The following is a 16,727-nucleotide window of genomic DNA, read 5'->3' on the forward strand; positions in this document are numbered from 1 at the left end:
CTCCAAAGACCAATCCTTGCAAAGTTATCTGAATCACAATTCACCTCTCGATGATTGATGCATATATTTTGCACACATACATTAATAAACCCAATCATTGACCTTACAAAATCTAACAGATTTCAAAGGGTATGATTGAGGAGAAGAATCCACCTTTCCAGATACAAACCAAAATCTACACGATCCAGTTCGTTAACCAAGAAAAGCAAACCCAAAATTCAAAGCACGTCTAAATGGCCAGCCGTATCCGCCATCTAGAGAAGAATGACAACCAAAACATCACTGTCTTACCCACACCCTCCACCCTCCAAAGAGTGGGGGTAACTACTGGAAGTGTTTGTTATTGATTGTTACAATATTAAAACTTGTCAAATTCACACCAAGTAACCATCATAAAGAACAATGAATAGAAAACAACCATTACTCTAATTTTATTAATGTGCTATTTGAACAGAAAAATTTGTAAAACACATAAAGTAACTATAGATTATTTACAGTGTCAAAATAACAGCCCTACCTTACATACTTTTTTTCAAAATAAAATATAACAGATTAAATAAAAAGTATTTAGACATTTTTGAATAATTCACTGTGATTAATAAAAATTCAGACATTCAAAATTCAAACAAAGCTTAATCTCAGTTTTATTGAAGTCAAACACTACAATATTAAAGACAATCAATTTCAAAATATTCATACAATTTATTTTGAAAATAATACAGAATCTCATTTTCCTATTTACTCCCACTTTTTAGTCTCATTAATGTATTCCCCATCTGGTGCATCATAATCCTTTATAGGTGGAGTTCTCACAGGTCCTTTTGCATGAAATGGTATAAGAAATGGATCTATCTGTATTGCCTCCAGCCACAAATCTTCAGATTCCTTGTGCAGTTCCTGCAATAAGAAAGATGAAATTAATTTTTTTTTTTTTTGCCCACAAAGTACCTTCTTTCACTACAAGTTTGTAGTATAGTTAGATAACCATAACTTTTGCCTTATTCCTTGGACTGTTGAATAAAGGATGTATCCAACTAGTGAATAAAAACTTGGTCCCTCAAGGTAGTGTTCATGGTAGCAATACTATTAGCTATTGCATTCTACTCAACATGTCACCAATAAGAATTAAAAATAGCAGATTTTTAAAGTAATTTGTATTTCTCCTAACATACAAACATGTTCTTTATGCAGGATTTAGTTTGCAAACAGGAGCTAGAATGACCACTTAACTTTCACACAAGGTCGTTAACTATTAGCAAGTAAGGGGAAGCCGCTCCTACCTCTTCGTGAACTGACATTTGAGCGTAAGTCAAATGAGTGCAGACAATTGCGCGCAGAGGCAGTTGAGCGTCAGAAGTGGAAAATTATGCTAAAATTTGATAAAACAGTTTTTGACGTAGGAAAATCCTATTTTTGGTAGTTGCTGTTAGGTCCTCTAGGAGTTACCCTTTCCACGGTCTATCCAGAGCTCCATTGCGACCAGACTAATGTCAAAGAATTCTCTTTTAGCTGGTCTTGTGTTGTAATGATGAACATTATAAAACATGATAGAGTATAAACGGACTCAGGAAAAGAGGTCACTTTCTCTTATCCTCAGTGAATGCTAAAACCCAGTTTATCTACACAAAAACACGCAAGGAGAGGATGTGGCTATGTACATATGCACCATCATATTGTTTAAATATACTTTAGTGCTTAGGCATTTTTTCCCATCCACAATGTTGTTGATTGTTCTGAACTACTGTCCAATGATGAAAATATACCTACAGAATTTATTTCTTATTTTGAGCACCCTTCTATTGGTGTTCAGCATGGAAGAGGGGAACGGAGACTGAACCTCTTTTTCCCTATCGAAATGCGAATGTACATGAACGTACTCTAAATGCCATTCCGAGGACTAATAATCATGTGGAAGGTTTTAATAGTGTTCTAAGAGCCTCGCTAACAAGTATCCATCCAAATTTGTGGGCACTTTGCTCTTCACTCCAAAAAGAGGAGGCTCTCACCCAAACTAAAATTACTCATTTAAGACAAGGAGATGCAGCTAAAAAAAGAAAAAAATATAAGTAAATGAAAGACTGATACATCTCGTAGAAAATTATGAACCATCACACATTACCGAATTTTTAAAAGGTATAGCATACAACTTGCATGAATTTCATGTTTGTTTCTGTTTATATTATCATCTGATATAGGTTGAATTAAGAACTGATTTTAACTCATTAAACTGCATTAAAATGTTTAAATACAATTTTTTTTTTCAACTCATTCAAAGATTAAAAAAGTTTTTTTTACATTATCTGCATTTCTATTTCCCATATTTCCATTTACAAAATAAATACTTTTTGGTGTAAATTTTGTGGATGGAAGGAGTTATGGAGTTCCATTTGACATTTGACAACGTCAGAGAGAGAGAGAGAGAGAGAGAGAGAGAGAGAGAGAGAGAGAGAGAGAGAGAGAAGAGAGAGAGAGAGAGAGGGCATAATTGCTGTATGGATAGTTAACGACTGAATTTGCTGTTGGTCAGTTCTGGGTTGTCTGCTGGAGTTAGCTGTTAGAGTTCTGTGTTTTGGAGTCGGTCTTTGGTCAGTCTTAGGCGAGAGCCTGTGATAGTCAGTAGTGTCGGCAGCAGTCTATTGAAGGCATTGAAAGTAAGTTGAAGTTTTGTGTTTTGTTGATTTGTTGTTTAGTTGTTGTTAAGTTGATATTGTTTGCTTTGGAGTTGTGCCTGTGCTGTTGGATTTGTTGTGCTATGAGTTTCTGTTGAGTTATATGTGAGTTGTTGTGGTTGAGGCCTTGTTGTTATTGTTGGAGGCTGTTGTGGTTTCTTGGTGTGGTTGTGAGTTGTTGAGGGTGGTTGTTGGTGGGCTGTTGTGATTCCTTTTGTGTTATTAGTGGCTGTTTGTTGCCTTTTTGTGTTGTTTTTTTGTGGTGATTGTTTGTGCCGTGGTCTTTTGTGGTTGTATTCTTTGTTTGTTTGCTGTGTTGTTGAGTTGTGGTTGTATTCCTTGTTTGTTGTTGAGTTGTGGGGTTATGGTCCTGGGTTGTTGAGCTGTGGGGTTGTGGTTCTTGGGTGTTGTGTTGTTGGGTTGTGGTCCTTGGGTGTTGTGTTGTTATTGTGTTGTTGGGTTGTGGTTCTTGATTATTGTCTTTGTTGTTGTTGGTTTCTCCACGACCTCGACCGGCTGACAGCACAGGATTTCCCTGAGTATCTGCAGTTGGGTAAGTACATGTGTTTGTGTTTTTTTTGTTTTTTTTGTTTGTTCTGTGTGTAGGTATAAGTCAATTGCCCTGCACGTATTCTATAGTGTAAAGAGGAAAGTTTGACTGAAGGTGAGTTTGGTAGCTAGACTGATTAGGTCTATGTGTGTGTGTGTGTGTGTGTGTGTGTGTGTGAATTTGAACACACTTGTTTTTAACCCTTAAACGCCGAAGCGATAAAAATCAAAAACTCCCCCGAATGCCGGAGCCGGTTTTGAGTGAGCGCGGAAGCGGAAAAAATAATTTTTTCAAAGAATCACAGCGAGCTTAGTTTTGAAGATTAAGAGTTCATTTTTGGCTCCTTTTTTTGTCATTGCCTGAAATTTAGTATGCAATCATCAGAAATGAAAAATAATATCATTATCATATGTAAATAATGCGATATATGGTAGCGAAAAAAAAAAATTCATACATAATTGTATTAAAATCACGCTGTGCAAAAAACGGTAAAAGCTAACGAGTTTCTTTTTTTTCTTTGTATTGTACTCTAAATTGCAATCATTTTGACATATAATACATTGTAAAACAATAAAAGCAACACCGGAAAAATATTATCACAAAATGATGTACGAATTCGTAACGCGCGGACGTAAAAAAATGTTTTTTTTTTCAAAAATTCACTGTAAATCTAAATATTGTTCTAGAGACTTCCAATTTGTTTCAAAATGAATACAAATGATTGAATATTACGATACTGTAAGAGTTTTAGCTTACAATTGCGTTTTTCGACCATTTCGGTAGAGTCAAAGTTGACCGAACGTGTTTTTTTTTTTATTTATCGTGATTTATATGCAAATATTTCGAAAATGAGAAAAGCTACAACCTTCAAATATTTTTCCTTTTATTTTACATGAAATTGCGCACATTTTCATATATAAAACTATATGAAATGCCTAATATGAAATGGAGCAAATTTTCCGAGAATTCGATGTACGCAATTCGGAGATTTATGGCGGAGAATCCGCGCGCGGAGGGAAGGAAAGTTTTTTTCATAAATTCACCATAAATCGAAATATTGTGCTAGAGACTTCCAATTTGTTGCAAAATGAAGGTAAATGATTGAATATTACTAAAATATAAGATTTTTAGCTTACAATTGGCGAACCAGTTTCGACCATTTCGGTAGAGTCAAAGTTGACCAAACGTGGTTTTTTTTTCTATTTATCGTGATTTATATGCAAATATTTCGAAAATGAGAAAAGCTACAACCTTCAATTATTTTTCGTTGTATTATACATGAAATTGCGCACATTTTCATATATAAAACTTTATGTAACGGCTAATTTAAAATGGTGCAAACATTACGACAATCGCACGTATGATTTTTTCGGAAGAGTTACCGCGCGGATGTAAGGAAAATGTTATTTTTTTCATAAATTCACCATAAATCGAAATATTGTGCTAGAGACTTCCAATTTGTTACAAAATGAAGGTAAATGATTGAATATTACTAAAATATAAGAGTTTTAGCTTACAATTGGGTTTTTCGACCATTTCGGTAGAGTCAAAATTGACCGAAGGTTGAAAATTTGTCACATCATTTTTTATATGAAAATATTTCAAAACTGATAAAAGCTACAACCATGGGTTGTTTTTAGTTGTATTGTGCATGAAATTGCGCACATTTCCATATATAAAACTTTATGTAACGGCTAATTTTAAAATGGTGCAAACATTACTACAATCGCACGTATGATTTTTTTCGGAAGAGTTACCGCGCGGACGTAAGGAAAAAGTTTTTCATAAATTCACCATAAATCAAAATATTGTGCTAGAGACTTCCAATTTGTTGCAAAATTAAGGTAAATAGTTGAATATTACTACAATATAAGCGTTTTAGCTTACAATTGCGTTTTTCGACCATTTCGGTAGAGTCAAAGTTGACCAAAGGTTGAAATTTTGGCACTTATCGTTATTTATATGGAAATATTTCAAAACTGATAAAAGTTACAATCATGAGTATTTTTTGTTGTATTTTAAATGAAATTGCGCACATTTTCATATATAATACTTCATGTAACGGATAATTTAAAACGGTGCAAAAATTATGTCAAAGTGACGAAATAATTTTTGAGATGTGTCACTGATAATTTTTAGTGCAATAAGAAAGAAATTCGCGCTTGCGCACCTGCGTAACGATTGTAAACAAAACAACACCTTGATCCGTGAACTCCCAGCATCCCCCAAGGCGCGTGATTCAAAAGTTTTCGGCTGGTAGGCCTATAAGTATTTTTCCGCGAATTTTAAAAAAAACTTTTTTGAGCCGACGTATGGTACGTCCATTCGGAAATCGGGGGAGATTTTGATTCGATGTTTAATGCGTCCATTCGGCGTTTAAGGGTTAAGCTTGTGATCCTGTCACAGTCTGTTGTACTCATCAAGGGTCTTATTAAGCCAACAGCACATGTCTACAGTCTTTAAGTTGATCTATTGCCTCATAGCATATTTGGTTTACTGTTTTTGGTACTATATAAAAACGGTTACTTAGTAATGTGAAACTTTATAGTTTGGTTACCTTATCACCTAGCCTAGGTTATTGTCTAATCAACCTAGCTTATTTAATTCCCTTTTAAGGGTATGCACAAGATAGTACTCTAGAGTACTAAGACTATGCTTAAGTATACAGGCTACATAAAAGCAAAAATATCTGTAGCCTTTTATCTAATCCTAAGGTCTTTGATGTAAACATAGCCTAACAGGATATGTTTAAATCTTACCGTAATTCAGGTTACTACTTAATCCAGGTTATTTTTGTTCATCCTTAAGGATATATAATCCTAGGTTATAGTTTACAGATTATATCCACTACAGTCTACTGACTTACTGTCTCTACATTGAAGTATTGTAGGCTACTGCCTAGTAGGCTAAGCTCCAACATGAGCTGGCAAAAAAGCACATTGACGGTTTTTCATGCCCAATAAAATTTATGCACTTAGCTTTCAACTTACATGTTTCCATGAAATTCGATAATGAAATCAATAAGCAAAGAACAAAACTCTCTGAGCTAGCCTAACAATCATAATCGTAAGAAACACCAATGTGTGCTGGCGAAAAATGCCATTTTACGGCATTTCATGCAGAATAAGATCATTGTTCCACACTCTAAACTGAAAAAAGTTTTAACTGGAACATAAAATTATACACTTAGCTTTCAACTCATACATTTCCATGAACTTCGGTAATGAAATTAATAAGCAAAGAACGAAATTCTCGGAGCCAGCCTAACAATCATAATCGTAAGAAGTGCTGACATAAGCTGAGGAATAAAGCAGATTAACAGCTTTTCACGCACAATAAAATCACTGTTCCACAGTCCAAACTAAAAAAATTTAAACTGGAACTTAAAATTATGCACTAAGCTGAATCAATAAGCAAAGAACGAAACTTCTCTGAGGTCTGGTTTTTGCTGACCATATTGGTGCATATGCACATAACCACTTCTCCTCCTTCTTAGGTGTTTTGATGTAGATAAACTGGATTTTAGAATTCACATAGGATAAGAGAAAATCCCCATATCCTGAGTTCATTTATACACTATCATGTGTTATAATTATTACAACACAATGCCAGGCCACAACACCAGCTAAAAGAGAATTCTTTGACTTTAGTATTGTCACCATGGAGCTCTGGATAGACCATGGAAAGGGTAACTCCTTTAGGACGAGACACTACTCTATCAAATCATAGTAATTGTCAGTGAACATCCCCGAACAAATAATTCCTTAGAAGGTTGGCATCAGGCAATGCAGATATCAATAGGGCATATGCATCCTACCATTTACAAATTCACAGATATTTAAGACTTGAACAAAATCATAAATCAAATGAAATTATCAGAATAGGTGCTGGGTAGCATTAAGATGCAAAACATAGTAATTATGTAAGAGTAATTAAGGCCATATAAAAAAATTGTTAGTGAATACGTATTCTGCAAGAGACCCAATAGAATAGCTTCATTCAATATTCTTTTAATATCCTGCTGAAGTAGTTAAACAAATATATTTATTTTTTATGTATATCAATTATTTTAGAGATTTCATATAATTACATGTCATAAATAAAAATTAAAGCTGTCACATTTCTGATTTTTATTTACAAGCATTATTTTTAGATATTTTATATTTAAATCTCATAAATTAAATTTAAAACTGTCACATTTTTTTCTTGCTTTTCCTTTCTATAAAAGTCTATAACCAGCAGTAGTTAATTTAAAAATTGCTTAACAATGTCTAGGAAATGCAAAATATCAAAACTATTTTTAACCAAAACGGCAATAGGGACAGTAGAAAGAGTAGAAATATTGTTAAAATGGTGCTGAAGTGTTGGCACTCAAAAGTCAGTGCATCAGCACCTCTCAGCCTGCACTCCACCTTGCCTTCTGGCCCTGATACTAGTATGAGGGGTACCTGATGTGGGTCATTTATGTAAAGAGCTTCAGGTTTGTATGTTAGGAAATTACAAATTACATTAAAAAATTAGCTATTTGTTCCTACTCAAATACAAACCTTTGTTCGTTACATAAGAAGCTTACCCATTGGTGGGAGGAGTCTAGGCTCTTTTCTGAACTGACTGCTGGCTTTACCCATCCAGGAAAACCTTCTTGGCCTGAAAAGAGCTCAGGAAGGAATCCTGCACCTCTAGCAAGTTTAACATACGGGATGTTCAACTGTTAGACTTCGACTTCTGGCATAAAGTAGTGAATTTATTTTCATTGCCTTGTTGAAGGCTAAAAGAACCAGTATGCATTGGAGACAATAAAACTCGCTATTATAACCAACAGGTATGTTTCATTGTCTAACCCACTCTCCCCTGTCTAGTGACAGGGGGGCCATGCATCCAATCAGTCTACAACTTGTCACGTCACTCACATGCAATCCTCATCCATCTAGCATGTAACAGCTCACTACCTGACTCCCTGCCCTATGAGAGAGAAAGGTAATAGAGAAAACGGAGGAGACCAGTAACTCATACATTCTCTCACTTACTGAGTATTTTAAATGAGATGCTGCCTGTCCCCATAAAGTCCTGGAGCCAAGGGGTGTTTGCATGCATTTAAAGAGCCAGAAAATTATCTGCTTGATTAAGTTTGAGGGTCGTCCACTGAAACACCTTTATGGCATCCAGAAACCTGGCGTTATCATGTTATTCAGCGTTTTTGTTGAATTTGGTGATATCAAAATAACTCCTTTTTTATAGAGACGTCACTTGTTTTCATCCTCAAAGGAGTTACCTTCTTGGCGAAGTCACTTGTTTTCGTCCTCAAAGGAGTTGCCTTCTATGGTGTACCACTGCTCTCCATGGTGACTAGATTAATATCAAATAGATTTTGAATATTTACGTTGCTGTGGCTTGAAAACCTAAAGTTATGTAATTACTTGGTCTAGTAAGTTACTTTTATAAATTCCTAATTCATGAGAGTAACAATTAGTTGACAGTTCTGTGAGTCCATGATATAGTCTAGTAGCCTGATCCAAAATCTCCAATTTGAAAGTTGCACCAGCTAGCAGAATTTAACAATTACATATGCCTAACTATAAAAAATTTTGAGCTAAAACTTTGTTCATACACAGAACAAACCTTCGGTCTTAACAATAGGATATTTCCAAGAGCAGCTGGTAAACCAGTTAATACAATTGGAGATTGTAAGCAAAGAATCTTTGAAATCTGGCAACGCCTGTGTATCAAGGTGAGATCTGGTCAAAGACCGCATCTAACCCCGTGATACCCAGTCTTTTCCTAACCACCTTGAAGAGTAGACGCTTACGCTTTGCTCTCCTTCCAAGCCGGTGGTGTTTTGCCCGTGTTCTTTCTTTCCAGTGGTTGAGTGTTTGTTTTTAGGATCATGGCTTCCTCTGAAACTATTCGTCCTCACCAGCATACGTGTACAAGCGTCCGAGGATTTCCTTGCTTGAGGTTTTTAGCGTCTGTGGTAACGGACCCGCACAACACTTGCAGTAGGTGCAGAGTAACTTTTGGACTATAACAAATCCTTGTCTGTAGTGTTTTGCCTGGCCTAAGGCTCAGTGGAAGCTGTTTTACAGGTAAAGGGAGCATCGGAGAGTTTCTACTTTTCCTTCTTTGGAAGGCTTCGCTTCTCCTATGTGTAATGAGTCGTCGGCTCCTTCTCCTTTGTTTCTAGCTAATTCTGTTGTTCCTTTGTCTCCTTCCTTTTCTTTCATTGATTCGTCGATGGAAGTATCAGGAGTGCCACAGGCTGATGTTTTGTGTAATGTTACCTCTTCTCCTTCAGGCTCCAATGCTCGTCCCAAAGGTGGGAAGGCTTCCTCATCACAATCTTCCCTTTCAGATTTGGAGTCTTCCAAAATTACGGTGTTTTGGGCATCGCTTGGGCTTCGGGGCGCTCCCTCCTTGGGAGACTTGCTGACGCATTTCATGGAATCGTGCTCCCCCCCCCCCCCCTCCCCCAAGCTCCCGCTGTCCTCCCACCTCCCCCTGGCCTCTTCTATGCTGAGTCATGCAGGCAGCCATCTTATGAGTCAACTCCACTAGCAAGGCCATCGACTGACTAGCTCTGGTCATATGGAGAGCGTTACGTCATTCCCAGCATCCTCTCGGTCTATGACACCAGTAGTAGCAGCCGCTCACCTTCCCGTCGCTGTGGCGTCATCGATGCCTGTTATGACGCCATTTTCCGTGCTCGCTGATCCGTCAGAGGCCTTGTTTCAGGCGACCTTCAAGCGGCTGGACTTTGTTTTGGATGAGAAGTTATTGGCGTTCACTGTCAAGGAGACTGTGCAGAAGTGGAAGGCCTTGCCTCCTCCCACTGCCACGAAGAGATCTTGTGGAGAAGAAGTCTCTAGTTCTTCTTCGTCTTCATCTTCGTCTCACACTTCATCAATTCGTCGTCATCGCATCAGACGTTGGAGAGTGTCATAAAATGACACAGTTAATTTCCATTTCCATTAAAAGAAAAGTGTTAATTTCTTTATCATTAATTTTACTGTAGATTTATTGTGATTTACTAATTAATAATTATTACAGTAGTACCTCGAGATACGAAAGGCTCTACTTACGAAAAACTCGAGATACGAAAGCCAATGCGAAAAATTTTACTGCTCTGCATACGAAAAGTTTTCAAGATACGAAAGGTTGTTGCTGTAAAGTCCCGAGATTCGCCCGGACCACCGAGAACAATTTTAAAACTCCCGCGCCGCCAACTGAGTAAACTCGCCACCATCCTCCCGCTCTCCCATTGGTTCCTGATGCTAGTCACCCCATAAGGTCCTGCTCTCCTATTGGTCAGCATCTACCCCTTGTGCTTTAAGTATTCTATTGGTAAAAGGATGCTGTAAATTGAAAAACTTATTCATGCAATACATTTAATAGAAAAAAAAAACATTAGGTAAAGATAGAATAAAGAATAGAAATGAATGGTTATTATACTGTTTGGTAGTTTCAGTAGTTGAAGAGAGATAATTAAAATTAATGGCTTACTTGTAAAGTGATTGCTTGTCGATCGTTCGATACTCGTAAGTGCTGGATGTAAACAGACGTTTGGAAGCTTTTTTTTGTTTGTTTATTGTAGTTAATGGTTACTTAATAATTATTTGAAATGAGTACATGCAATACTTTTAATAAAAAAATTGTGAATTAGATATCATAAAATATAAAATAAATCAGACTGCCAACAAATACGTATTTTTTAGAATTCTTCTTCTGTTTTATTATTACGTTACGTATACGTATGTTTCATTATAGCTGTCAGTAACTCGGTATTTCGATTAGGTAAAGATACAATAAAGAATAGAAATGAATGGTTATTATACTGTTTGGTAGTCTCATTAGTTGAAGAGAGATACTAATGACAATTTATGGCTTACTGTGTGCTAGGAAAAATGATTGCTTGGCGCTCGTTCGATACTCGTAAGACGGGTAAGAGCTGAATGTAAACAATCAATTGGAAGGATTGTTTTTTGTTTGTTTGTGTATTATAGTTAATGATTAATTAATAATTATGTGAAATGAGTACATACTGATTATTTATACATTTTATTGGCATATTCTAAGCTTTTAGCTCTTAGGTTTAGATGTCAGAATCATAGACTAGGCTACAGTAGCAACCGCTAACATAGGCTAGGCTTATTGCTAAGGGACATATGCTAAAGTCCTAATATATGCAGTAAAAATGGGGTTGAACATTACATCAGTTGAATATTACTCAAGTATGTACAGTATTTTGCCTTTTTGGAGTCATATTTCTTCCATCGGATCGGCGTTGTAACCCTAGAATATGTGTTTTAGCCCTGGAAATATAATTTACTGGGGTGTTTTTGGAGGGCTTGGAACGGATTAGCCATTTTACATGTAAAATGTGTTCCAAGATACGAAAAACTCATAATACGAAGGCCGCCTCGGAACGGATTAATTTCATATCTCGAGGTACCACTGTAATTATTTTTTAATTTAATTAATATTTTTTTGCCCGTATTTTGCAAATATGACAAGAGTTTCCCTCCACTATTTTTCCCATCTTAACGCTGGCGTAATGTGCTGCTGTCTGGGTTTCTGTGCACACATGACAATTTAAGCGGATGTTCATGGATCCCGATAGTGGTGAGCACTGCCAGTCTGTATTAGTTATATGTAATTACATCCTCTACCTATCTTCATGAAGACATTGAACTAGCTAAGTATCTTATATAAGTTAATATGATATTGTCATGATACAATAAAGTTTGTTCATACTTACCTGACAGATATATATAATCAAGTACCCACCCACCTCCCCTCAGGGGACAGTGGTAAAGAAAATCTGAATAGAAAATGGGAATGGTTCCCGGTATCCGCCTCCCAGCGGTGGGAATGGGTACTAACCACCTAGCCGACCCCTGCGTTTGCCGGGAGTTTCGAAATTCTGTCGGTCGTCAGAGAATACAGCTATATATATATCTGTCAGGTAAGTATGAACAAACTTTATTGTATCATGACAATATCATTTTGTTCATGACACTTACCTGCCAGATATATATATAGCTGAATCCCACCATTGGAGGTGGGAAGGGACAGAATAGAAGGATTTTGGAAACATTTCACATGCAGATGATTGACATCTTGGTTCCCTACCTGTTAGCATAGCTGACTTCGTGATTACTGTCACCCAAGCCTGCTTCTGCTTAACTAGAATTTCCAGCAAGGTAGTGACCTGTATAGCTGGATAGTTCTAGATGATCTGTCAACGGGAGCGTGACCACAATGTGACTAGACCATATTGACCATACTGAAGACAACGAAGCATAATAAATACCACCTAACCTAGCCTCACTAAAGTTAGTCCCATAACTTTCAGGCTAATTAAAGGGAAGACCGCCTCAAGCGGCCAACCCTACGACAGTAAAAAACAAACCCCTAATTAAAATCACACACATCCATTTTCTAAAGGATGGGGTTCGTATTGCTTCTCGTCCCCAATACTGTATCCGCGGAAATGTATGGTCCAAGCGAGTAGCAATTCTCATATGTCGCCTTCACACCTCTGAGGTAGTGTGAAGCAAACACAGAGTTGCTTTGCCAAAATGTGGCACCCAGGATATCACTGAGTGCCATATTTTTCTGAAAAGCCACCGAAGTAGCTACCGCTCTAACCTCGTGAGCATTAACTTTTAGCAGTTTAAGATCACCATCCGTGCAGGACGAATGAGCTTCCCTGATGGTGTTTCTCAAGAAGAACGCCAGTGCGTTTTTAGACATTGGTAATTCCGGCCTCTTGACCGAACACCACAGGTTGTCTGACGGGCCTCTACATTGTTTGGTCTTTTCTAGATAAAATTTGAGAGCTCTGACAGGGCACAAAACTCTCTCCGGCTCTCGTCCGACGAACTCTGATAACCCCTTGATATCAAAGCTTTTAGGCCAGGGGTTGGATGGGTTTTCGTTCTTCGCTAAGAACGAGGGGCTCAGCGAACACACCGCATTGTGTTCTCTGAAACCCACATGTTTACTCATAGCTTGGATTTTGCTAACCCTCTTAGCTGTTGCCAAAGCGGTTAGGAAAATAGCTTTCCTAGTAACATCTTTCAAAGAGGCAGCGTGCATAGGCTCAAATGGGGCTGACATTAAAAACTTTAAGACAACATCTAAATTCCATGAGGGAATCTTGTCTCGTGGAGCTTTTGATGTTTCAAAGGACCTCAATAGATCGTGAAGATCTTCATCATTTGATAAATCCAAGCCTCTGTGTCGAAAGACCGTTGACAGCATACTTTTGTAGCCTTTAATCGTTGACACTGAAAGTTTGTCTATATCTCTAAGATGTAAGAGAAAATCAGCAATCTGGCTCACAGAGGTCGTGGAGGAGGAAATATTTTGCCTTCTACACCAACTTCTGAAGACAGCCCACTTCGATTGGTAGACAGCTTGGGAAGATGTTCTTCTAGCGCTGGCAATAGCTCTTGCCACCGATCTTGAAAAACCTCTCGCTCTGGCCAACTTTTGGATAGTCTGAATGCAGTCAGACTCAGAGCGGAGAGGTTTCCGTGATACCTCTCGAAGTGGGGCTGTCTAAGTAGATCGATTTTTTCTGGAAGTGTCCTTGGAAAATCTACCAGAAATGACATGGCCTCTGTGAACCAGTCGCTTGCAGGCCAAAAGGGGGCGATCAACGTCATTCTTGCTCCTTCCGACGCCGCAAACTTCCTTATTACCTCTCCCAGGAGTTTGAATGGAGGAAAGGCGTAGAGATCCATCCCCTTCCAATTCCAAAGCATGGCGTCTATTGCTATTGCTCCTGGGTCTAGAACCGGAGAGCAGTAAATAGGAAGCCTCTTCGTTTTTGCTGCCGCGAAGAGGTCTACCAGTGGGCGTTCCCAAAGTTTCCATAACTCCTTGCAAATCTCTGGATGGAGAGTCCATTCGTTTGGAAGCATTTGATGTTGACGGCTGAGGAGATCCGCACGAACGTTCTGCTGTCCTGAAACGAACCTCGTTAGAATCGTTACATTTCTCAGCTTCGCCCAAAGTAAGATTTCCCTCGTTATCCTGAACAGGGAGCGAGATAGAGTTCCTCCCTGTTTTTTGAGATATGCGAGCGCCGTGGTGTTGTCCGAGTTGACTTGTACAATTCGTCCCACAATCCTTGACTCGAAGCATTGAAGTGCCAAACGAATCGCCTCTAGCTCCTTGAGGTTTATGTGCCAGGACCTCTGTTCCCCTCTCCAGAGGCCTGACACTTCTTCCTCCCCCAGTGTTGCTCCCCAGCCCGTCATGGACGCGTCTGAGAACAACACTAGATCTGGGCTCAGAACTTTGAGGGACATCCCTTCCGATAGCTTGACGGGATCGGACCACCACTTCAAATGCTCTTTGATCGATTGAGGGATTCTCAAAATCTCGTCTAGGTCTTTCTTGTTCTTCCAGTTGTCTGCTAGGAAAAACTGAAGCTGTCTGAGGTGCAGCCTTCTCAGAGAAACAAATTTCTCCAGCGAGGAAATGGTCCCCAGCAGACTCATCCATTCCCTCGCCGAGCATATTTCCTTCTCTAAGAAGACCGATACTTTCTCTAAGCATTTTAGCTGACGTTCTATGGATGGAAATGCTTGAAAAGCCACTGAATCCATCTGAATCCCCAGATACACGATGGACTGTGTGGGAATCAGATGGGACTTCTCGAAGTTGACCAGAAGGCCCAGGTCCTTCGTCAGCTGTAATGTCGTATGTAGGTCCTCCAGACACTGTTCCTTGACGTGGACCGGATCAGCCAATCATCTAAATAGAGTGGAGATCTTATCTTTGAGAGATGGAGCCATCTTGCTACATTTCGCATCAGAAGCGTGAATATCATAGGGGCTGTACTCAGCCCGAAACAGAGAGCTCTGAATTGGAAGACCTGTCCTTTCAGAACAAATCTGAGGAACTCTGGACCGAGGATGTATCGGAACATGGAAATAGGCATCTTGGAGATCCAAGGACACCATCCAATCTCCTGGTCTCAGGGAAGCTAAAACAGACTGTGCAGTTTCCATCTTGAATTTTATTTTCCTTACAAAAAGATTCAGCCTGCTTACGTCTAGGACAGGTCTCCATCCTCCTGAGTGCTTCGGAACAAGGAAAAGCCTGCTGTAGAAGCCTGGAGAGTTCCGTGACACAACTCTTTCTACTGCTCTCTTTTCCAACATCTGATCCAAAAGGTCTAATAAGATCTGTTGCTTTGAATCCTGATAAGAGGGCGAAAGGTCTATTGGTTCTATGCTTAATGGTGGTTTCGATAGAAACGGGATTTTGTAACCTTTCTCGATCACTTCGAGTGACCAAGAGTTCGCCCCTCTTATCCTCCATGGTTCGGCGAAGAGAGCGAGTCTCGCCCCGACTGGTGTCTGGAGGGCCGAAAAGTCATTTCTTTCCCTTGGTTTTTGCAAGGGGGGCTCTGCCCCCTAGGGAAACTCCTCCCTCGGCAGCAGCAGCTCTTGAAGAGGCTCTTCCACGAAAGGGCTTATAATTCTTCCTAGAAGCTTGCGTGGTTCTTGAAGACATCTGATCAGCAGGACGTTTCGAAGACCGAGACAATAAGTCCTGCGTCGCTCGTTCTTGGAGATTTACTGATAAATCCTTTACCATCGATTGTGGAAAAAGATGAGCAGAAAAGGGAGCGAACAACAATTCTGCTTTTTGCGCTGGCGACACTGACTTAGCTGTGAAGCTACAGAAGAGTGCGCGTTTCTTCAGGACTCCCGAAGCAAAATGTGATGCCAGTTCATCGGAGCCATCTCTTACTGCTCTGTCCATGCATGACAAAATACTCGCTAAGTCCTCCAATGAGATGGAATCTGGGCTTCTAGACTGAACATCCAAGACGCCCAAACACCAATCTAGAAAGTTAAAAACTTCCAAAGTTTTATAAAGGCCTTTGAGATGGTGATCTATCTCCGACATTGTCCACGAAACTTTCGCTGATGCCAGGTAAGATCTTCTAGGAGCTTCCACTAAGTTGGCGAAATCCCCTTGTGCGGAAGCGGGGATTCTCAAACCTGCTTCCTCTTCTGTCTCGTACCACTTCCCCGATCTTCCATTAAGCCTTGTGGGGAGAAGTGCAAAAGAAGTCTTGCCCTTTGTCTTTTTGGATTCCATCCAATCATGGATTCTTTTAAAAGCCCTTTTAGTCGAGAGCGAGGTGGCCATTTTGACAAAATTTGGAGTCTTCCTTGCCTTCGAAGAGGTTAGTTGCGAAGGTGGAGAGAGAGGAACTGGAGCTCGGAACTTCTCGGGAAACAAATCTTTTAAAAGACAAGTCAAAGTCTTATAATCCACAGAGGATAAGGTTGTAGGATCCTCCTCCTCTTCCGAAACAGCCTCGCTTGACGATTTATCTTCTAATGGAGACAGTCTTATTCTGAATCGAACGAGAAGAAACCAAAGTTTCACCTCCCTTTCGAACCGTAGGTCTTGTGTTTGAAATCAATTTTGAAGAGGAGAGTCTGCTATGTTCTCCTAACCTTGACTTTCTCTCCGAATTT

At 39.1% G+C, this 16,727-nt stretch overlaps 1 protein-coding gene across 1 annotated transcript in view; it reads right to left on the reverse strand.

The window, feature by feature from the left end:
* Positions 1–416: 416 nt before the first annotated feature.
* LOC135195888 (large ribosomal subunit protein mL40-like) overlaps positions 417–16,727 on the reverse strand; it is a 190,584-nt gene continuing 174,273 nt past the window's right edge. Inside the window, exon 5 of the mRNA XM_064222395.1 lies at positions 417–897. Coding sequence (XP_064078465.1) covers positions 739–897 — 159 coding nt within the window. The 3' untranslated portion in view covers positions 417–738. The remainder of the gene's footprint in view (positions 898–16,727) is intronic.

This window comes from Macrobrachium nipponense, chromosome 17, assembly GCF_015104395.2.
Source record: "Macrobrachium nipponense isolate FS-2020 chromosome 17, ASM1510439v2, whole genome shotgun sequence".
Taxonomy (NCBI): domain Eukaryota; kingdom Metazoa; phylum Arthropoda; class Malacostraca; order Decapoda; family Palaemonidae; genus Macrobrachium; species Macrobrachium nipponense.